The sequence below is a fragment of the Bubalus kerabau genome, chromosome 1 (genome assembly GCF_029407905.1).
Source record: "Bubalus kerabau isolate K-KA32 ecotype Philippines breed swamp buffalo chromosome 1, PCC_UOA_SB_1v2, whole genome shotgun sequence".
In the NCBI taxonomy this organism is placed as follows: domain Eukaryota; kingdom Metazoa; phylum Chordata; class Mammalia; order Artiodactyla; family Bovidae; genus Bubalus; species Bubalus kerabau.
In genome coordinates this window covers 13,723,770-13,746,691 of record NC_073624.1, presented here as the reverse complement: position 1 = coordinate 13,746,691, position 22,922 = coordinate 13,723,770, and the positions used below count along the sequence as shown (strand labels likewise).

General features: G+C 52.4%; 1 protein-coding gene across 1 annotated transcript in view; it reads left to right on the top strand.

The window, feature by feature from the left end:
- The window catches only part of CRACR2A (calcium release activated channel regulator 2A), a 71,163-nt gene extending 48,504 nt beyond the window's left edge, over positions 1-22,659 (top strand). Inside the window, exons 12-17 of the mRNA XM_055566064.1 lie at positions 1,974-2,106; positions 8,140-8,221; positions 8,333-8,447; positions 17,755-17,856; positions 20,572-20,648; positions 22,425-22,659. Coding sequence (XP_055422039.1) covers positions 1,974-2,106; positions 8,140-8,221; positions 8,333-8,447; positions 17,755-17,856; positions 20,572-20,648; positions 22,425-22,509 — 594 coding nt within the window. The 3' untranslated portion in view covers positions 22,510-22,659. The remainder of the gene's footprint in view (positions 1-1,973; positions 2,107-8,139; positions 8,222-8,332; positions 8,448-17,754; positions 17,857-20,571; positions 20,649-22,424) is intronic.
- The last annotated feature ends 263 nt before the right edge of the window (positions 22,660-22,922 follow it).

The window sequence follows — 22,922 nt, the reverse complement described above, 5'->3', positions numbered from 1 at the left end:
CCAGGTCCCTCCCCCTGCTGGGCAGAGAAGGGGCAGTGTGACCGTGTTTTGGAAAGTTCTGCCCATAGCCTGGCATCTCAGGATTTGCCACACTACTGATGGAGATTGTCTTGCCACAATTGAATAAAAACAATAAGGCCATAAATTCACCTCAGTTCAGTTAGTTCAGTCGCTCAGTTGTGTCCAACTCTTTGTGACCCCACGGACTGCAGCAGGCCAGCCCTCCCTGTCCATCGTCAACTCCTGGAGTTTATTCAAACTCATGTCCATCGAGTCGGTGATGCCATCCAACCATCTCATCCTCTGTCATCCCCTTCTCCTCCTGCCTTCAATCTTTCCCAACATCAGGTGTTTCAAATGAGTCCTTCCAAAGAACACCTAGGACTGATCTTTAGGATGAGCTGGTTGGATCTCCTTGCAGTCCAAGGGACTCTCAAGAGTCTTCTCTAACACCACAGTTCAAAAGCATCAATTCTTCAGTGCTCAGCTTTCTTTATAGTCCAACTCTCACATCCATACCTGACTACTGGAAAAATTATGGCTTCGACTAGACAGACTTTTGTTGGTCATAAATTAAACTATATTAATTTAACAGAATGTTATAGCACTGTTAAAAGTCACACTGTCAGGACTTCCCTGGTGGCTCAGTAAGGAAGAATCCACCTGCCAGTGCAGGAAACATGGGTTTGATCCCTGGTCCAGAAATATTCCAAATGCCATGGGACAACTAAGCCCATGGGCCATAACTAGAGCCTGTGCTCCAGAGCCCGGGAGCTGCAACTGCTGATGCCATGTGCTGCCATCGCCAAAGCTGTGCTCCCTGGAGCCCGTGCTCTGCATCAGGAGAATCCACTGCAGTGAGAAGCCCACGCAACACAAGTACAGAGTAACCCCCACTTGCCACAACTAGAGAAAAGCCCTCACAGCAGTGAAGACCCAGCCCAGCCGAAACAAAAATTCATTAATTTAAAATAATTTTTAAAAATCACACTTTCAAAAAACTTTGGCAATTCAGAAAACTATTCATAATTTAATAATATATTAAAAATAAAAAATTACATATAAATTTAAATTTATGTATAATAATATAAACAAATTACATATAATATCTCAAATCGCTCTCAAAAGTCACCTATTGCTTCATCTATATATAAAAAAAAAAAAACTGAAAGAAATCCATCAAAATAGAAACAGTGGTCATTTCAGGGTGGTGGGATGAATGATGAATAATTATTTTCCTCTCTACTAAGTTTCCTAATTTTTAAAATGAGTATCACTTTTGGTTTTTAAAGCTTTTTTTTTTTTTTTTTTAGTGAGTGTGGATTTCTTTTTTCTTCTTTTATTTCGAGGGCAGATGGGGCCCCTAGATGAAGCTGGTGAGATGGGATGGCAGGATAGTGTGCAGGAAGGTAGGCTCATCCTCCATCCAGCCTAGGTTTCCAGTGATGGGGCAGAAATAAGAGGCCTGACCCCGTCTGGGATCATTCTGCCCCCAAGATATAGCTAAGCCTTCTTTTTCTATCTCCCCATCTCCCTGCCAACACCCCACCTTGTCCTTCCTAATCACTCCCCACAGAAAACCTCCAGCTCCTCCTTAAGGCCCAGCCCAAAGCCACCCTGCACCCCAAGACCCTTGACTTCCTGACCATGCTCCCTGGACACTTGGAGCATCATGCTGCGACTCTGTACACACAGCCTCCTTCCCTCTGCCACAAACCCAGCCCAGCACAGGGTCTGCGGCCCAGCACATGGGCATCAGTGGTGCTGGAAGGCATGTCTCTCTTCCCGCATCTGATGCTGGAAGGAGCCCCAGTGCCCTGAACCCGAAGCTTCCTGCATCTGAGGCCGAGCAGCCTCCCTTGCTGGTTGGTGGTGTCTCTCTGGATGCTGCAGGGATGGGTGAGGGGTGGGGGTGGCAGGGGTGGGGACTGGTGACCATACCAGTGGTTGACCCAACTCTCTGCCTTCTGCAGGAGGAAGGCTTCCCATCTACCCCAGACCGGCTCTTCAAGATCGTGTTCGTGGGCAACTCCTCCGTGGGGAAGACGTCTTTCCTGGGCCGGTTCTGTGATGGCAGGTTCTCCCCAGGCTCAGCGGCCACTGTGGGTGAGTTTTCCACCTGAGGCTGGACCCCAGCCCACCTCTGGAAAGGGGTGGCTGTGAGAAGGGGGCCCAGGGAGGAACTTGGAGCTCTGTGGGAAGGGCCAAGGGCTGGGCTGGTAGGTGAGGACCATGTCTTTCCAGTGCTCCATGAGCGTGCAACCATAAATGCTTCCTACGCCCGGCCTGAAGGGGACTTGAACTTGGCAAAGATGAACTGCTGGCCCTTTGTTGCCTTTCTGAACCTGTCTCTCTTGAATCATGCCTTCCCCACTTTCTGTGTGTGTGTGTGCACACACTTGTGTAGATGGGCAGGGGACAGGACAGTGCTCTGGTGGCTTCTTCTACCTGTCAGGTGTCCCCATCCTACATCCCAGGCCTGCTGGTAACAGCTGGAGTCTGTCGTGGATGCTCTTTAAGCTCAGCTATTAGCTGATCAGGTCTTTGTCTGCTCCCATCACTATCTGGGTAATTCTGTGTTTAGGTGGGCTTCCCGGGTGGCTCCATGGTAGAGAATCCACCTACCAATGCAGAAGATGCATGGGTTCGATCTCTGGGTCAGGAAGACCCTCTGGAATAAGAAATGGCAACCTATTCCAGTGTTCTTGCCTGGGAATTCCCATGGACAGAGGAGAATGGCAGGCTACAGTCCATGGGATCGCGAAGAGTCAGACACGACTGAGTGACCGAGCACAAATCTGTATTTAGGTAGAGGCCTTGGCCCCTTCTCCCAGAGTTGCTCCTTGCCTTGGGATATGTGGTAGAACCCAAGGGCATATCGACCTTTTAGCTTCTCCCAAATTCAGTCACTCAAGCAAAAAAATAAATGAATCCATGGAGTGTCTTCGATGTACCATTTAACCTTGCTGATAAGAAAGTGAAGTGAAAAATGTTAGCTGACCAGTCACGTCTGACTCTTTGTGACCCCCATGGACTGTAGCCCAACAGGCTTCCCTGTCCATGGAATTTTCCAGGCAAGAACAATGTTGTATTACCTTCCACTGTACAACAAAGTGAATCAGCTGTATGTATACGTACATCCCTTCCTCTTGAGCCTCCCTCTCACCCCCCCCCCCCACCATCCCACCTCTGTGGGTCATCACGGGCACTAGGCTGAGCTCCCTGTGTTACATAGCAGCTTCCCTCTAGCTATCTGTTTCACACACGGTCATGTCTGTATGTCAAGGCTACTCTCCCAGTTCATCCCACCCTCCCCTTCCCTTTCTGTGCCTAGACGTCTGTTCCCTATTCCTGCCCCGAAAATAGGTTCATCAGTACCTGTTTTCTAGATTCCATATATATGTATTAATATATGATATTTGTTTTTCTCTTTCTGACTTACTTCACTCTGTATGACTGACTCCAGATCCATCCACATCTCTACAAATGACCCAATTTCATTCCTTTTTATGGTGGAATATTCTTTATCCATTCATCTGTCAATGGACGTCTAGGTTGCTTCCATGTCCTGGCTATTGTAGATAGTGCTGCGATGAGCACTGGGGTATGTGGGTCTTTTTGCCTTATGGTTTTCTGAGGGTATATGCCCAGGAGTGGGATTGCCGGATCATATGATAGTTCTATTTTAGCTTTTTAAGGCCCCTCCATCCTGTTCTCTATGGTGGCTGCATCAATTTGCATCCCCACCTAATAGTTACCATATCCATCTGTCTTCCCAACAACCCTGAAAAGGCAAGCACTGCTATCAGCCCAACGCAGGACCAGGAGAGGTCCAGAGGCCCGTCCTCATTCTCATCATCTGGTTGGTGCTCCCATTGCCCGCCCCCAGCACCCTTGCTGTTCCAGCCCACTGTCTCCCTAACAACACGGAGTTGTGTGCTCAGCACCCAGTTTCTGCCACAGGAGGCGGGTGGCATAGGCAGGGCAGTCTGCTGAGGTCCAGGAGGCATCAGAAATCCTGGACCTTTACTCCAGCTCTGCCACTGGCCAGCCATGTGACTCTGGAGGTATTTCTTCTTTGCGCTCCAGTTTTCCTCACCTGGAAAAAATGAGAGATTTGAACGAAGCCACCCAAGATTGCTTCCAAGCCCAGTACCCTGTCCAAACCACCCTTGACCCCTGGTGGTCTTACAAGCTGGCCCTCCGAGATAAACTTTCCTGCCCCAGAGACCTGCTTTGGGAGACTCCAAGGTCTCCTCCAGGATAACCTAAATGGGCCCTTCTTTCCAATTCTCCTCCTATGGTTGGGTCTCTCCTGCAGGCTGCAGGCACCCCGTTCTTATGGCTGAGCCTTTGCAGATTCCAAATCTGAGGGCCCCTCTTGCCCCACTTCTGCCCCATTTCACCTGGAGACTCAGAGCCTCCCAAAGGGAAGAATCAGGACTCTGACAGGAAGACACCCAGAAGACCCTGCCGCGGGCAGCTGGAGATGGACGGCTGGGAGTGACCCTGGGTGCCGAGTGTGGTGACCCTGGGAGTGACCTCTATGGAGCTGGACTGGCCCTCCCTGGAGCATTCCGTGGGGTGACTGCAGAACTACCCCCGAGGTCACGCCTCGGGCATCAGCCTGTGGGAGCAGAGGGGAGATGCTTCACCCCCCAGGGTAGCCCCCATGCCATGGGCATGTTGCCCCTCCTGTTGGAAGAATCAGAGAATCGGGGTCTGCTCACACCTCCAACCAGTGTCTCTGAGATGGAGAACTCTGAGAATATCAGACTAATTTGCACTTCCCAGGAGGCCAATTACGGAAACACCGACAATTTAGGATGGGGAAAAATATCAGAGTTTCCAAATCTAGAACACCCTTCCTCTCACTGTGCAAGGGGAGCCCAGAGCATTAGCTGGAATTTGCGTCCCTGGCACATGCGTCAGGGAGCTGATGTCACGCCAGCTGCCTGGAAGATGCTCCCTTTAAAGATACAGGCAAGGCATCAAGTCCTGGGCTCCGGGGATCCAGCAGGCTGAGTCCCATAGGCTCAACAGCCCTGGACCCTCAGCACAGACCTACAGGGACACGGCAGTGCTCGCAAGCCCTCCTCCTTCCCCAAAGAGACTTCCTGATCGCCCAGCCCCTAGTGAGCACATGACTTGTCCTTGCCCGTTGGCTTGTGCAGGATCTGGGTTCCACAATGCAGCAGTGTGTCTTGGGGTGCCCTGCCTCCCCTACCATATGTCCCTTCAAAAGCGGGTGCGTGGGTCCTGTGAGTGGCCTGGAAATGTCAACTGATGCTTCCTGTAGAATTCTGGAACTCGTGTTGTCAAGGAGAAGAGAGGCTGTTGGAGGCAAAGGCTCTGAACCCAGGACTCTGAGTCCAGGGCTCTCCCTGAGGCCTCACCTTGGTTCACAGGCTCCTGTTTTAAACCATGGGCTGTGCCCCAAGGTGCTCCTTCCAAAAGCTTTCCCTGGCAGGATGCCCTCTGACCTCTCCTGGGCACCAGTCAGTTTCCATCCATCTCCTCATCTGCACAGAGAAATTCTGGGAGCTTGTGTCCATGACATCGCTGGCTCTCCCCATTCCCAAGCCCGTGTGCTCGGACTGACTGCTTAGAAAAGTGAAGGCCGCCCTTCCTGGGGTCCATCACCCAGCTCTGACCTGCACATCCTACCACACATACACTCCACGGTGAGGGGCCCTGGGGTCCAGTCCTCATTCAGGAACCACTTAGGTTGCAGTCTGGGGGTCACCTGTGAGAGTTCACTGAATGCTGCAGCAGAACGTAAAGGTCATGGACACCCAACTTCCCCCACACCCCCATCATGCCTCACCTTACAGACGGGGAAAATGAAGTTCCCCAAGTGGGGTGACATCAAGTCCTCAAGGTCACATGGCTGCTCGGAGGCAGGAACACAGGGTCTGGGCTCCTGGATCGTTGGAACCAGTGCAGGGGTCTCAGAAACCCCTCTGGTCCCATGTCCTTCTGTGAGGCCCTTTCTGCTGGACACTGATGTCCCATGTCCTCCCAGCCCCACACTCCCCTCGGGCTTGTTCATCCTCTTCCCAGCCTGCAGGCGAGGCTGCAGGGAGGAGTGCCCTGCGGGCCAGCAGGGACTCACCAAGCTCCTGGTCCACTGTGCCGCCTACAAGACAAGCTCCCCAGGTCCAGCAGAGCGGTCATCAGTGAGGCAAGGGACCCAGCTGGCCCTCCATCCCCTTTCCACCAAACACAGGGCTCAGCCTTGGGTCCTCAGGGCCTTCAGACCAGGCCCCGGAGGTATCGGCTGTGGTTGGCTTTCTCCTGAGCTGTTATCAGATGGCAGGCAGCTACTCTGTCTCCCGGAGCACCCATGGGGGAAGCCCATTCGCTTGAGCCAAGGAGATACCCTTGGGTCTGGTTCCCACCTGTTCTGATGGGAGCACTGAGTCCTGGACTCTCTGGGTGAAATGAAGCTACTGGGTGCCCCATGCCCAGGGTGCTGCTGTGAAGAGGGGAATGAGTCTCAGAACTGGGTTTACAACTCCGTGAGGCTGCTGACCAGCTCAGGCAAAGAGCATCTCCTGCTTCTTCAGCCTTCCATGCGGAGGGGATGGAGGTGTGTGCATGTGCATGTATGGGTGCCTGTGTGTATGCAGATAGCAACCCTCACATGGATGTCACAGGGGAGCTCCATGAGGAGGGAGGGGTGTCACATGGGAACTGGGAATGCCAAACCTTCTACCTTTGGGACCTGTCCCTCTGTTCCTCACCCAGATGTGGGCACCCTCTTTCTGACCCTCTTCTGGGAACCCAGGGTGTCTGCGGTCCTGCTGACATCCTAGGGACTGACAACCCTCGCATCTCTCCTGCCCTGCCTGGCCCCTCATGCCCCTTTGCCTGGACATTGTGGCAGGGATGCCCTTTTCTGTCACCTGCCTCTTATCTGCCTGTCCATCTGTCTGTCTCGCTCTGGCCAGCTGCTGCTACTGTTCCTCCCTGGGCGCTCCAGAGTAAGGACCCTAGAAGCTGGGCCTTTTTGAAGGTGGAGGGGGGTTTTCACTGGTTTCAAGAACTGATGCCTTAAGAGGGAAAAGTGTTTTAACTGGTTGAACATCTGTGAATACCCTTACAGGATGTGGAATAGAGGAATGTTTGTTATCAAAGAAACTGCATTTAGGTTCTCTGTCTGAAGTCTGCTGTGGGGCACATGGTGTATCTCCCTGCCCCATGGCCTCTCTCTGGGGTCAATGACTCCAGGGGTCGGGGGGCGGTCACAGCCTCAGAAGGATGATTACAAGGGGCTTGATGGCTGGGATTGGGACTTCCCTGGTGGCTTAGACGGTTAAGAATCTGCCTGCCAATGCGGAAGATCAAGGTTTGATCCTTGGATCCAGAAGATTCCCCTGGAGAAGGGAATGGCAATCCACTCCAGTATTCTTACGTGGAGAATCCCACAGACAGAGGAGCCTGGTGGTCTATAGTCCATCGGGTCGCAAAGAGTCAGACACAACTGAGTGACTAACACTTTCACTGGTGGCTGGGATTAGGAACTCTGGACCCAACTCTAGGGGGAATGTTGCCTCTGATTCCCTCCCAGCCCCTTATTCTCTCTGCCCCAGCCACCCGCGCCCCCGCCACTGTCAAGCACTCCCCTCTTTATGCTTCCCCCTCCCTTCACCTATCTTTGTATCACTCATGGGAGTCTGAACATGTGATCCATCCCCCCAAGGATATCTGAATTTTATTATAGAAAATTTGAAAAGGATTTCAGGGGAAAAGAAGAAAAGGAGAAAGGGAGCGGGGGAGGGAGGAATCTGAGGACAGTCTTTCTGTCTCCTCGTCTTGACAATGAGGGAATCAATTCATGAATGATAATTTTTCCCCTTAGTAGATTGCTTTTCCATATATGAGCTCATCTGATCCCTAAAGAGGGACACTGCGGTGAGGGGCCTGCGGTTCAGAGAGGTTCAGTGGTTGGATCGAGGTCCCACAGCTGGTCAGTGGCTGAGACAGGACCAGAGCCCAGGTCCCCAGGCTCCTTGCCCAGTGCTCAGTCCACGCCCACATCACCCGTCAGGAGCTGTAGCGGGGAGGGCCGTCCCTGGGGCTGACGGGTGGGGGCGTGTCTTCTGGATTGGGCGTGATGCTCGGCTCCACCCACAGGCATCGATTACCGCGTGAAGACGGTGCGAGTGGACGACTCGCGGGTGGCCGTGCAGCTGTGGGACACGGCGGGGCAGGAGAGGTGAGGATCCACCCCCGCCCCGGCCCAGGGGTAACCCCGCCTGCCCTCTCCCCGCGGGGGCGGGGTCTGGCGGCCGAGGAGGCCGCACACCTGACCAGGAGCTTCGCGCAGGTATCGCTGCATCACCCAGCAGTTCTTCCGAAAAGCGGACGGCGTCGTGGTCATGTACGACCTCACAGCCAGACAGTCCTTCCTGGACGTGCGGCAGTGGCTGAGCAGCGTGGAGGTGAGTGGCTGGCCTCCCGGGAGGGCCCTCCTCCTGGGCCCTCTCGGGACACCTGACTCAGACCCCACCTTTTCCCAGAACAAACCGGTTCAGGCGTCCGTGCGTCTGTCCACCCAAGTGCCCAGCATCAGGCTGGTTACTGGGGACCCATAGGTGAACCCGAGAGGTGTGATCAGACTCTGCCCTTGTGGGGGGGGGGGGGGCTGGGAGAGGAACCCAGGAAAAATACAGATGAAGCCAGTAATGCGGACCTTGAGACTGTGAAAAGTGGGATTAGGAGTGGGGGAGGGAGTGCCAAGTGTCGGGGGTGCACGATTTTCCAGGATGTTTAAATAGAGTCATCAGGGCCTCTTCCCACCGCCTGCATTTTTCCAGCTCCAGGGGGCGTCGGGTCTGCTCAGTTTTTGGTGGTCTCATCACAGCCCTTCACACAAAGGGAGGCTCATCTGCAATGTGAGGGTCCCAGGCTGTCCCAAGTCACCCTGGGCAGGGCCCTCGAGAGATGGGACTCCTCCTTGAATTCTGGATTCTCTCTAAGACTCTGCTTTCCCGTGTTGTCCTTCCAACATGCTGCTCTGTGGGGCCCTTGGTGCTCCCGACCACCTCAAGCTGTCCTCAGCCACCTGAATGCAGACGTCCCAAGGCCAAGGGCTTGTGCCAAGTCACTTGTTTTCTTTTACAGCCCGGCCCACCCCAGTCCTTTCACATACAGACCAATAGGAGGTCCCACTCCTTTCACCAGCAGGACCCATGCTTTGTTTATTTGTTCTGAGCTCTAACAGGCATTATTCTGGGGCCTGGGGGCTCCAGGAGTGGATGAAAGGGACAGTTTTCCTCTCTTCGTGGAGCTCATGCTCGACCGTGTCTTCAAGCCCACAGGCCTTGCTCAGCTCTTAACCTGCTCATCAGACTGTCCACTGCTGTCCAGGAAGGAGTTGCCAGCCCCAACCCCTGCCGCCCTCCACGCATCTTTGCCTTTGTGACCAGGGCTTGGCAGAGGCTCCTCTGTGCTTAACAGATGTTGGACACAAGTGTGGATGCTGTGTCTCCGTGCAGGCAGGATACTGGCGTTGTTCATTTCGTTATGTCTCAGCCCTGAGACCCATACTGCCTCGAACCCAAAATGTGTTCCTTTTGGAGTTTGGACTTGGATGGGGCACTGCTTTCTCTCCTGTTCTGCTGCTGCTTTGGCATCACCAAGGAAAATGAGGAACAGGGATGGAAGTGAGATTCCAGGGTTTCTCAGAAGTTTGCCTGATACAAATTATTTTTCAAAATGATTGTGTCTAAAACACGATAGAGAAAATGTATGTTTTGAAATGTAGCGAGTGGCCCTACACAGAGCTGATGGTAGAGGCAGATGGTGGGGTGATATGGAAGTGCATCCTCTTTAAAATTTGTGATTTACAACCTGATTTTTGATGGCATCAGCAGATTTTATCTTCCTCACAGAGGTAAAGCACCAGGAGAGATTTTAGGGCTTACCTATCCTGGTGGTTTTCAAACTTTCCTCCTTGGAGCCTGGCAATCAGGCTGACCTTTCCCATGGCCAGAGATGGTCAGGGAAGGGTGGTGGTCACAAGTCTGGACCCTCTACCCCCCACCTCAGAGTCCTTCTATATTGTTAAATTTTTGTCTTTTGATTGCTTTATTTATTTTTATTTTAGTTTTTGGCCATGCCACATAGCATGAAGGATCTTAGTTCCCTGAACAGGGATTGAACCTGTGTCTCCTACATTTGAAATTCAGTCTGAACCACTGGACCGCCAGGGAATTCCCTGTCTTTCAGTTTTGTGCATTGAGTCTTGACTATGATTTTGTTAGGCAAGAGGGTTTCCCTTTGAAAACCACAGATGTAATATAGCCATCTGGTTCTCAAATGAAGAAATTGAGGTCAGGACCTTTTCAAAGTCACCCATTCTTTCCCCAGCCACAGACGTTTAATTGCACCCCACACCAAAATTTTGATAAACACACAGTGGGGTTTCTGCACACACCAAACTGGAGGATGTGGGACTTTCAGATTCCGGGCAGGGGGCTGACTGTACTACACCTTTTTAAGTAAGGGACTTGAGCACCCATGGGTTTTGGTGCCCTCAGAGGTCCTGGCACCAATTCCTTGCAGTTACAGAGCGAGTTCTGGGAACAGGCAATGCAGGTAGTCTGAAATTAGCAAGGAAGGATGGAGAGAAATTTACAGAAGTGTGCTCTCTGCATTAGTAAGAGCTAGGGTTTCTAAGGCCCCTGTTTTGCAGAAAGCCTGGGATTTAGCCAGGAAGTGGCACATCAGATTGAATTTGGAGGTGGTGGTGGAGGTAAAGAAATGTCAGAGGGGCTGATGCTGGGAAAGATTGACGACAAAAGGAGAAGGAGGCAGCAGGTGATGAGACAGTTGGATAGCATCACCAACTCAATGGACATGAATCTGAGCAAACTCCAGGAGATAGTGAAGGACAGAGGAGACTGGCATGCTGTAGTCCATGGGGTCGCAGAGAGTCAGACACGACTTAGTGACTGAACGACAACAACATCGTCGCAGCTTGAAGGCTGAGTTCAGTCATTCTGCACAAAGCTGGGTGGAGCACTGTGTGATTAGCCTGTTCCTGCCCGGGGTAGGGCTGGATAGCATCACCTGTGTGCCCCCCAACAGAGCCCCCCATGGAAGCAAAGCTGAAATGGCAGATCCATCTGTGGCTAACTCAGAATTACCCATGTGTGGACGGGCCTTCTCTGTGTAATTTGTGGTTTCCATTCTCCTGCTTTAGCTTTGAGCAGAAGGTACAGGTAAACTTGAAAAGGTGATTCTAAACCTGAACGAACGTGAAGATTACTTACGGAGCTTTCAACCAAAACAGACACCAGGGCCTTTTCTCCCAAAGAGAATGATCCAGAACCTGGAAATCTGAACAACAAGAAAAGCAAAGTTCCCCCAGGTGCTTTTGATCCTCAGCCGCCATGGTTTCCAGCCTAAACCAGTGGCTCCTCAAACTCTAATATGCATAAATAGTCTCCTGGAGACAGGGTTAAAATACGGATCCTGGGTCAGCAGGTGTGGGCTGGGGCCCCAGATTCTGCATTTCTAGCAAGTTCTAACTAGCCAGTGCTGCTGGGCCAGGGACCCCACTTTGAGAAGCAAGATTCTAAATCCTTTTCAAAGACGTTTGTGCTCCTTCAGCAAGAATTTGAGGGGCGTGACCCGTGTGCTCAGCATGTCCCAGGCAGTCTGGAGGGCCCAGTTTGGTGGCCCTGGATTTCATGGGCAGGTGCCAGAGCCTGTGTCAGGTGGCGGGGGTGTGTTGAGGACGTGGAACGGTGGCATTGGAAATGCAATTGATCTCAAGGTTCTTGAAAAGCTAAGTTGTTCTGCCTTGGCAACCAGCCACCAGAGACGTCAGGTGACGGGTGAAAACTTGACACCTACTCGGATGGGAGAGGGACTGAGCATAAGCAGCATTGATGTTGGTGGCGCACCTCCAACTTCCATGGCACTCCGCCAGCCCGCACCCCCTGCCCGGAGCAGGGAGGGTGGAGCGGGAGCTTTAATAACAGCCTTTGGGTTCGGAAGCCTTATTGTTAAGTGAATGGTGGCCAGCTGTTCCCAGCACCCCATCCCCCCTCAACCTGAAAGCTGTACCAGAGGAAAGGGCTGAGATTATACACGGCAAAGCCTGGCTCCTTGGCGAGGTTGCCTGGGGTGGGAACAGCCGCTGGGGAGGAGTGCAGTTCCCTGAACTCCACTTGGACCTTGTCACCGTCTCAACTCAACCACCGCCTGGCTCTACAATGTGGGCCAGTCACTCAGTGAAGGACTGGATGGGATGCTCTGGCCCTCACGTTCTACTGGGGCTGGCCCTTGACTGTCTGGGGGGGCCAGGATGGAGCATATGGACTAGAGGACCCCAGGGATCCTTCCAGCCCAGAGGAAGGAGCTGGGCTGGAAGGATCTTCACCCACCCAAACGCCTTGGATGAAGAAAAGGGGCCTCTGCCCCACCTTATGAGGTGTTCTGGCCACCCCCCAGACCCCTTCCACCTTTACTGGCCCGCAGGCCTCCTGCAGAAGAGGCCAAAGCTGGATCCAGACACACTCTGAGGATCCTCCCGCCGTCTTACCTTTCCTGTGCACCTACGGGAAATCGCAGCCCTTAGACCTTCCTGCCACCTCAGCGTCCCCGACCCATCTGACCCTAATCTCTGCTGCGTGGGACTCCTTTAACCAGTCCAGTCTAGAGGAGAACCTGGACGGGATCTAAGGGCCCTGTTTTTAGACTGTGAGGCACCCTAGACGTCTGAAAACTTTGTCCATGAATCAGGTCAAGAAAATAGGATTTGGTACAGGCCCAATGAAAACTCTTGAGTAATAAGATCACACCAGTCAATCCTAATCAACGCTCAACATTGACTGGAAGGACTCATGCTGAAGCTGAAGCTCCAATAGTTTTGCCACCTGATGTGAAGAGCCGACTAATTTGAAAAGACCCCAGTGCTGGGAAAGATTGAGGGCAGGAGGAGAAGGGGGCAACAGAGGATGAGATGGTTGGATGGCATCACCAACTGAATGGATATGAGTTTGAGCAAGCTCCGGGAGATCGTGAACAGGGAAGCTTGGTGTGCTGCAGTTCATGGGTCGCAAAGAGTCGGACACAACTTAGTGACCCAACAACAAGCCCAGTGGGGCTTCCCTGGTGGCTCAGTGGTAAAGAACCCGCCTGCCAATACAGGAGATGTGGGTTCAATCCCTGGGTGGAAAAAATCCCCTAGAGGAGGGCATGGCAACTCACTCCAGTATTCTTGCCTGGAGAATCCCATGGACAGAGAAGCCTGGCAGGCTACAGTCCATGGTGCTACAAAGAGTCGGACATGACTTAGTGACTGAAAACAACAACACAAGCCAGATAGGCTGATATTTCTTCTGAATCCAGATTGCTGGTCCCCAGTGCCCAGAGTCTTGGCATACTAACTTCTTGTTTGGATCTTTCTGTCACCCCCAGAACTCTGTCCCGTTAAGCCTGTACGTCAAGGAAGTAGCATCTGAACTAAGTCATGAACCAGCAAGACCACTGAATCTGAGCTGGAATAAAACCATGGAGATTAATGTCACGTAGGCTGTTTGCCTTATAACTGAGAAATCCTGAGATGCAGAGAGAAGTGACTTGTCAGAGGATCCGCAGCTGGTCAGGTGGCACAGCCAGGGATGAAATCTAAGGTCTGCTCCTCCCTCATCACACGGCCCTGGGTACACCTGCTTCTGAGAAACAGACGTTCATCTCTTTCCGGCCCTTCCGGCTCCCACCTCAAAGCAGAACAGCTCTGCAGGTCTCCGCTCCCTTCCTGGACGACTGGCTGACTCTCACTCTGTGATCTTTGTCGCCGGTGACAATGTATAGCACTTGGCAAAAAATAGCAGCTTGATTTTTTTCCTCCATGTTCCAAGTTGAGCTCAAAGTGCTGGCAGTTTAGAATGAACTACACAAATAAATCTTGTTTTGACTCATCTTCGGGGTGGGGGGGTTGGATAAATATGGAAACCCCCAAGATATAATTTTGCAGTCATTTTTTTGTTCTTAGCATAACTGCGTGCTTTAATGTGTTAAGATTTTTTTTCCTGCCTCTGGAGAAATACAGCACTCGCCTGGCTAAGTACTTTTTCTTGCCTCCCAGCAAATAGATATTAACACACATACACACACACACACACACTGTCTCTCTCTCTCTTACACACACACACACAGCTACCAACCAAATGCAATAGCTGCATGTCCTAAGCTTGCTCCAAGTTGACAGTTCCTGTAAGTTAAAGTCAGAGATGGAGAATATTTGAATTTCAACAAGTCTGTCTTCCGAGAAGTTCAAGTTTAGAGAAAAGTAACTGAATGGTGGAAGGTGGAAAGAGGCTTCTGAGGACAGTGGGAGGAAAGACGCCAACACTGAAACCCACCTCCCAGCTCAGGGAGTAGAGAGGGGAGAGAGGAGGGAGCTGGGCAGGTCCCATGAGAGCTGCAGCAGAGCTGGACAGGGCCTGGAGGGCTGCCCAGACACTGTGCCCAGATGGCCACTCCTTCCTTCCAACCTGGGGTGCCCTCGTGACTTTGTGAAAGTGAAATTGACAGTCACTCAGTTGTATCTGACTCTTTGCGACCCCATGGATTGCAACTCACCAGGCTCCCCTGTCCACAGAATACACCAGGCAACAATACTGGAGTGGGTTGCCATGCCCTCCTGCAGGGGATCTTCCCGACCCAGGGATCAAACCTGCATCTCCTGCATTGCAGGCAGATTCTTTACCGTCTGAGCTGCTAGGGAAGCCCCATGTGACCTTACCAACATCTATAGAAACATCCACAGACATTGAGTGCCTGCAGACTTAGGCACCAAAGGAGGTGCTCCTCGGACTTTCAAAAGGAAGTATCACTTCATCTGATGGGTCATTAACAGCATCTTTGTTCAAGCAGTGGACAGACAGGCCGACAGCTAGTTAGGTAGGTGAATGATGTAAAGTGTAGGCAGAGGGCTCAAGTGTTGAGGTTCAAGTCAGAGAGGGCCATGAGACCCCAGCCCAGCCCCGGCTCCTCCCATGTTGGAGACGGATCTAGGGCGGAGTGAGGACACCTGGCTGCCCATGATGGGTAGCACGGGCCGTGGCCTTAGGTATGTTCTGACTTTTTTTTTGCCGCATCTTTGGAGATAGGCCTAGTTCTCCTACATCACAGGGCCCACGGAGGAAAAGTGAGGGGCCAGAGAGTTTGTGTAGGAGGAGAACACTGCAAAGAGCAGAAACCACCACTTCAGCTGGGGCCTGAGCTTTTTTTTTTCTTCTGCTCCTTCTAAACTCTTTCATCTTTATTTTTATTTTTCAGCCAGGAATCATTTTAGGAAAGAAGGCCACTCTCCTTTTTCAGGGGCAGCTTTGCTGCTCGTGGTACAGGTGCTAGGCTGCCTGTTCCTACCTCATCCCGTTTGGTCATTCAGGACCCAGGGAGAAAAACCAGCCATTTCCAGTAACAATATCAGACTCCAGGCTAGAATCCCACCCTGCGATTTCAAGTCTGATGCTCTTATTTTCACAGAGTTTCCACATTGAGAAATCCCGCCAGCCTTAGGTCATTTCTCACACATCCATCTACAAATATCTCTCACATGTGCTCCAAACAACAAGGCTTTTGGCTCATTTTCCTGCTTCTTCCTCTTTTGTTCCTTTTCTGTGAAAAACTGTTTGCAAGAGTTTCTGTGGCACAAAACAGGTGAGACTGGGGGGCGTCCCTGGTCCCCGAAGTCTGGTTAAGAGGGAGTCTGGTGGACCCTGCATGCAGCCATGAGTATTTCTTACACACAGATACCTGGAATATGGCGGAGCCCGCCCAGCACATGCACCAACATGTGCACAAGTCAACCTACTTCTGATGTCTCAGAGGACACTGTAAGATCCCGGAGTGCCTCGAGTCATCATTCGTCCCACCATGGATATGCAGAAATACTGCCTTCAGAGAGTTCTGGTTAATGAGACAGTGGATAGCAGAGGAGCTTCTCAGGTGGCTCAGTGGTAAAGAATCCGCCTGCCAATGCAGGAGACCCGGGTTCAGTCCCTGGGTGGGGAAGCTCCACTGGAGAAAGAAATGGCACCCCGCTCCAGTACTCTTGCCTGGAAAATCCTGTGGACAGAGGAGCCTGGTGGGCTGCAGTCCATGGGGTCGCGAAGAGTTGGACACGACTGAGCGACTTCCCTTTCACTTTTCACTTTCATGCATTGGAGAAGGAAATGGCACCCCACTCCAGTGTTCTTGCCTGGAGAATCCCAGAGACGGGGGAGCCTGGTGGGCTGCCGACTATGGGGTCACACAGAATTGGACACGACTGAAGCGACTTAGCAGCAGCAGCAGCAAAGTAGTAGAGGTCATTGGAAATAAGAACTTAGAGCCAAAGATTTGAGAAAGGTGATCCATATACTAAAGGATGGGTCTTCATAACACTGACTTTACTGGATGTTATTTTGGATTCGCTGAGCTCTAACGTTCTCATTTAATCAATGAGAATTTTTTCACTACTGAACTTCAATAAAAAGGAATGTGTACACTGAGGAAACAGGGAGGCTTCATTTCAAATGTGATGACATTTAAACTTCTGTAGGAGTCCTGTCGGAGGGACCGTGGACGTTTGCTTGGCCGGGTCTAGGGTAAGGCAGCTGGGCTGCTGGTGGCGCTGTAACCACTGGCTGACTTCTGGAATCCCACGGCTCTCTCTACTTTGTGAAACACAGAGCTGCAGTGAATAACTAGTTGTTACCAAATTATGATCAAAAGCCCCTAATTAAATATCTCACAAAACAAAAATAACAACCTGAGTGAATGTGAACATTACCACATTGACTCAGTCTCTGTGTGTTTTGGGCCCTTGGGGTGCAAGAACTCTCGGGTGCAGGGAACCTGGGGTGTAAGAACCCTGGGGAGCAAGGACCCTGGACTGCAGGGATCCCAGGGTGCAGGGACCTGGGGTGCAAAGAGCTTGGGAGTGTAGGGAACCTGGGATGCAGGGACCCTAGAGTGGAGGGACCCCAGTGTGCAGAGACCCTGGAGTGCAGGGATCCTGGGGTGCAAGTCCCCAGCTGATACATCACAGCTGCTGGAGGAGTAAGTAGGGTTGAGCCCTCGAATTAACCTGTTATTCTGGCCCATGAACTGTGGGTGCTCCAGCCCCCATTCTTCCTGATTGGGACTTCTTCAGAGCCAGGGTACCCAGGACAGGGATCCCCGTGGGGTGACCTCCAGGGAAGCACACGACAGCCAAGTATTGGGCACTGTGGGCCCAGGACCATGAATTGGACCCAGACCCATCCTTAGAGGAGCAATGCGCCAAGTTCAAGGTCCCCGGAGGTGCCACTGCTGGCAGCATAGTCCCTGGACCACCTCCTAAGCCCATCACAGTAACTCCTTGCTCATTCGGTCATGTCGACCAAATCTGGTCACTTGGGAATGCCCGTGGGGGCTGTGTACAGACCCTTATTTTATCAGCATCAGCTGTGCCCTCGTTCTGCTCCAGCTAGGACCCGAGGAGCAGGCTGGAGGTGGGGGGTCCCTGCACAGAGGACTGGGAGGCATCAGAGGCAGCCTCAGGCACTCACAGAAGCCCGGCAAACTAAGGCTCTGAGAGACTGAGGTCCGCTCTCCGCTCTGGGCTGACTGTCTTATCACCCAACCTCTGTGGCAGCAGAGAGTTTGCAAGCCAGTTTGAGTCTTTGCAGCCAGTGTTCTCACCTGCCCTTCCAGGTTCTCCTTAAAGATGTATCTCTCAGTTGGGGATTATCTTTTCCACAGGAAGCTGTGGGAGACCGCATTCCTGTTCTTCTGCTGGCCAACAAAATTGACAATGAGAAAGAGCGGGAAGTGCCGCGAGGCCTGGGGGAGCAGCTGGCCAAGGTGAGGGGCGAGCATCCCATCTCTCTGGACAGGGAGGGACCCCAGGGGGGTCATGCATGTGCCCAGAGCTGGGCTGGGATCCTTCTTGGGGTGGCCCCTGGGAAGGAAGCAAGGGGGCCGGATGGTGTCCTGGCATCGGGGGGCAGTCCAGCTGCTGTGCATGTGGAACTTTCTGCAGAGAACCAAGGTTGCAAGACAGACTTGCCTTGGGTGTGGGGCATTTCCCAAATCCTCTTCCTTAAAACTCAGAATTATGAATCTTCAGAGGCTGCAGCTGTGCACGCATTCAGCCGTGTCCGACTCATGACCCTGTGGACTGTAGCCACCAGGCTCCTCTGTCCATGGGATTCTCCAGGCAAGAACACTGGAATGAGTTGCCATTTCCTCCTCCAGGAGATCTTCCCGACCCAGGGATCGAACCCCAGTCTGCCTGCGTCTCCCGAATCCACCTGCGATGCAGGAGACACAGGCAGATTTTTTACCTACAAAGCCATCGGGGAAGCCCAAACCGTCCGCTAGGAGGAGGTTCCTTATTTCAGTCCCCCAGCCGATCCTTGAGTTCCATCCATCCATGTTTCTTGACTTGGTCGCCTTCACAGACGACGCGCTCACTCCCCGCCAGGCCATGTGCTCTTCCTTGGAGAGTGTTCTTCCAGTTAGAGCATTCCTCTTTCCCACCAAGACTGAGCCTCCAAGCTGCAGACTCCAGACAAACTCAGGGCAGGCCCTGCAAAGCCGACCATTAAAATAAGCACCAGCCCCCTCGCCCAAGCAGAGGACCAATGTGGCTTGAAGGAAATCAGGCAGCAACACAAACCACGCTCGCTCCTGGCAGCCTGCTTTCCCTTGGAGCAGATTCTAGGAACCGTGCGTCTGTGGAGCTAGTGCTCTGCAGCACCAGGAGTCCATAAATCTTGGTGTGCTTGCTCGAGACAGGGACTTACGGCCCCTGGGGCTGGGCAGGCAGGCACAGGGGTGAGATTCACGGGAGGAGGAGGAGGACGGTCCGGCGGCTGTGTGGTCAGCGGGAAGCTGCATGTCCCTGGGCCACATCCGCAATTCCAGGTTCAAAAAGCTCCAAACACAAAGGTTTTTTTGCATTCCATTTGTCAGAAGAAGCTGACCAGGACTGCAATTGGGGCTTTTTATGGTTTTTGTTTACTTCACTTTGAATGAATATTCAAATGCTTCACTAGGAAATATTATATTTGATTATAGGGTACTGTTGTATATCCACAGAGGCTATTATGTAATATATATTATGGACAAGTATTATCTTTCTTGTCCTTATTTCTGGGCTTTCCTGGTGGCTCAGATGGTAAAGAATCTGCCTGTAATGCAGGAGACCCAGGTTTCATCCCTGGATCTGGAAGATCTCCTGGAGAAAGGAATGGCAACTCACTGCAGTATTCTTGCCTGGAGAATGCCATGGACAGAGGTTACAGTCTGTAGGGTCGCAGAGTCTGCTAGGAGGAGGTTCCTTATTTCAGTCCCCCAGCCAATCCTTGAGTTCCATCCATCCATGTTTCTTGACTTGGTCGCCTTCACAGATGATGTGCTCTAACGACCAAGCAACTAACACTATTATCTTTCTAAAACTTAAAAATTCTGGATTCCAAAATACACCTGGATCCAAGGATTTTGATTAAGGAACTGCAGATCTGTGTTTTTATCATTCCATTTTATTTTTCTTTATTTCTTTCTATAAGTGCAAAAAAGAGAAGGCTGGGAGAAGTTAAGTGCTCTGTTCAGTCATCACCCGTCCTCAGTGGTGGGGTCGGGACTTGAAGCTAAGGGGCAAATTGTGCCTTCCAGTTCCAGGTCTATGTGTTGCCTCCACCCCCACCATGGAGCCTTCATCCTTCCATGGACTGAAGGGGAGTCAGGACAGAGGTGTGCAGGGACCAGACCAGGCGAAGGCAGAGGATGGAGCTGGGCCAGCATTCTTGGGGCCTCCTGATCTGCGGCTATGGACGCATCTGCACCCAGCTGCCTGTCCCCCAGGGTGTCGGCCTCCAGGGCTCCTGCCAGATGCCATTAGCATTGTCGTTACAAAGCAGGAAGCCTGTTAATGGGAATGATAAATGGAATAGAATGAGCCTTGGCCAAACCCCCTGTCCCCACACTTACAGTCCACCCTCTGCCTGGTGAGGTGACGGACAGTTGTCCTGTGGCCCCAGGGTCCTGTACCCCAGGGCCAACAGCAGGGGCAGCCGGAGTGTTAGCTGGTATGTGAATTATTAATAACTGTGCCCGTGTGCCAGGGAAAGCGAGCTGCTGGGAGCCTGGCAGAGACCTGAACAGGCTCACCCACCATTTGTACCCTCTCACGCCTCAGTTTCCCTGCCTGTAAAGCAGGAAGGATGTCGCCCACCCTGGCCTCTGTCTGAGTCTTGGCCTGCATTGCAGGCTGGTGTGAGAAGAAAAAGGAGCCCATACACCCCAGACAGCAATTCCAGAAAGCGTGAAGCACTAAGGCAGCAGCGTAGGTTGTGTTGTTTTATAGTTCTTATGGCTCCCCTGGGAGATGGTTCCGGAACCTGCATCCGTCAGAGAGCCCGAGGGACAGAACTCAGCCTGGTACAGAGTAAGGAGGGCTCGCGAGGAAGTGAAGGTGTGGCAGGTGTAGACGGGCATTCTCCCCCCACCCAAGGCTCCCTCCATCCCACCCCCTCCCCACAACTCTTCTTCATGCCCTCTGTCTTCTGATTCCAGGAACATGACCTGATCTTCTACGAATGCAGCGCCTATTCTGGTCACAACACGGAAGAGCCTGTGCTCCATCTGGCCAGGTAATGAGATGCTACTCAGCTGGTGTCTCTGTGTGCCTAAACCCCCTCTGTCTGTCTGAGCCATCTGGGTAGAGGGGCTGGAGCCCTAGGCCTTTGTGTGGGACCCCAGGGTCAGAAACAGACCTCTGAAACACCATGACAAAAAGAGAGCCTCCTTGCCTGTCACCCGCCCCCATCGCTCCCCCCAGCTCCCACCGCAGTCTTTGTCTTCAGAGTCTTAAAGGCTGCCTGCCATTTCCCAGAGATCCTCTTTTTAAATGCAAATGCTTTGGGAAAGGTCAGATAAGAGGCTCTTCAATGCTGCCTAATGTTTTACCAAGGATTAGTTGGCAGCCAGCTGGCTTATACTGTGGACTCCTGTGGGAGGGGGAGGGGAGCCAAGGAGAGGGGCTGCGATGGGGGACACAGAGGTACCCTAGAAGACAGCGCTCAAAGGACTGGTGCTGTACGCCTCTACCTACACCAAGGCTAAGGAAACAGGACCACACAGGCCCCAGTCTCAATCCTTGGGCATTCACTCATTCATCTGTCTAGGCATCCATCCATTGCTCTGTCCATCCCTTCATCCCTCACTCCATCCTCCATCCAGCCATCCATCCACCCACCACCCATCCATCTCTTCATCCCTCTACCCCCTATCCATCTGTCCATCCATCCATCCCTCCCTCCCTCCATCCATCCACCCACCCATCCATCAACCCATCCATCCATCCATTCATCTCTTCATCTCTCCATCCATCCATCCATCTGTCCATCCACCCCTCATCCACCCATCCATCCATCCCTCCATCCATCCATCCATTTGTCCATCCATCCATCCATCCCTCCCTCCCTCCATCCAGCCATCCATTTGTCCATCCACCCATCCCCATCCATCAACCCACCCAGCAGACACTGATTAGTGCTTATGTCATGCTGAGTATTCATTCTGGAGCATCTAAAAGATATATATATATTTTTTTAAATAATTAAGAGCACAGAACAACTTATTTGGTGCACTGGAGACATTGTGGAGATATGAAAGACCTAGAGATTTATGGGGAAAACTCTAGGCTTTTCTCTGCCACTGATTCCCAGGGCAAGTTGCCCTGCCTGCCAGGGTTTTGCCTCCAACATGGGAACATCCATCCTACCTTCTCTGCTCTTATGTGAAAATCGGTAGAGATGCTTCTGGTGAAAGTTCTTGGAGAATATAAAGCAGGGATAAGATCCCTGACACTATTTTTGATCCTTCACCTCTCATAGTTAATCTGGAGCTCTGGCCACATGGGAAGCCCTCACTCAGTCGTGTCCAACTCTTTGCAACCCCATGGACTGTAGCCTACCAGGTTCCTCTGACCATGGGATTTTCCAGGCAATAGTACTGGAGTGGATTGCCATTTCCTTCTCCACTCCATAAAATTAATGACCAATAAATATAATGTTTGAGCCTCTGCTGGGTGCTGGGTACTATGATAAGCTTCAGAGACACAGAGACAAAGGATACAATCTCTGTCATCAGCGTCTCACTCTCTGCTGAGAAGCAGTGATGGGACTGTAACAGAGGAAGGACCCAAGTGCTACCAGGGGCACTTACATTATCCAGAGCATCAGGGGAGGCTGCCTGGAGGAGGTGTTGTGAAAGATCCATACTGATTACAACTCTAGCTTTACAAATCACAGTTGTGCACCTGTGCCTGGCCCAGGGGAGACTTGGAACACTGTCCATGCTCTTGGGAGGCTGGGTCCGTCCCAGCAGCTCCTCTGCTGCTGACCCTCCACCTTCCCCTCCCCCAGGATCCTCAAGGAGCAAGAAGACACAGTGAGGGAAGAAACCATTCAGGTTGACCGCCCTGCCAAGAAGAAAGCCTGCTGCGGCTGATACGGGCCTCGCAGGGCTCCCGCCGGGACCTGAGGCCACGGGGCCGCCCTGCCTCCTGCACACGGGCTCCTGCACAGATGCCCCCGCCAAGACCCACTGGACCTTAGTCTCCATCGGCGATGGGCCCCTCTCCACTGTGGAAGAAAAGCACAGCCCCAAGGAGAGCTGCTCTCTGGGCGTCTCGGGGTCTCTCCCTCTCTTCTCTGTCTGGACCCAGGTGTCGCTTCCATCCTTCCTTCTCCCCCAGCTTGGTTTCCTGGGGGAACGGACAGATAGGCTTTTCCAGAAAAGCCACCCCGTGCCTTCTCCACCTCCCTTCTCCCCACCCTGCCCTTAGGAGCCTGGCACTGAGGTTGCCATGGCAACTGTGCAGGGCAGACTGGCAGCTTCCTGTAGGTCAAAGACACGGGACC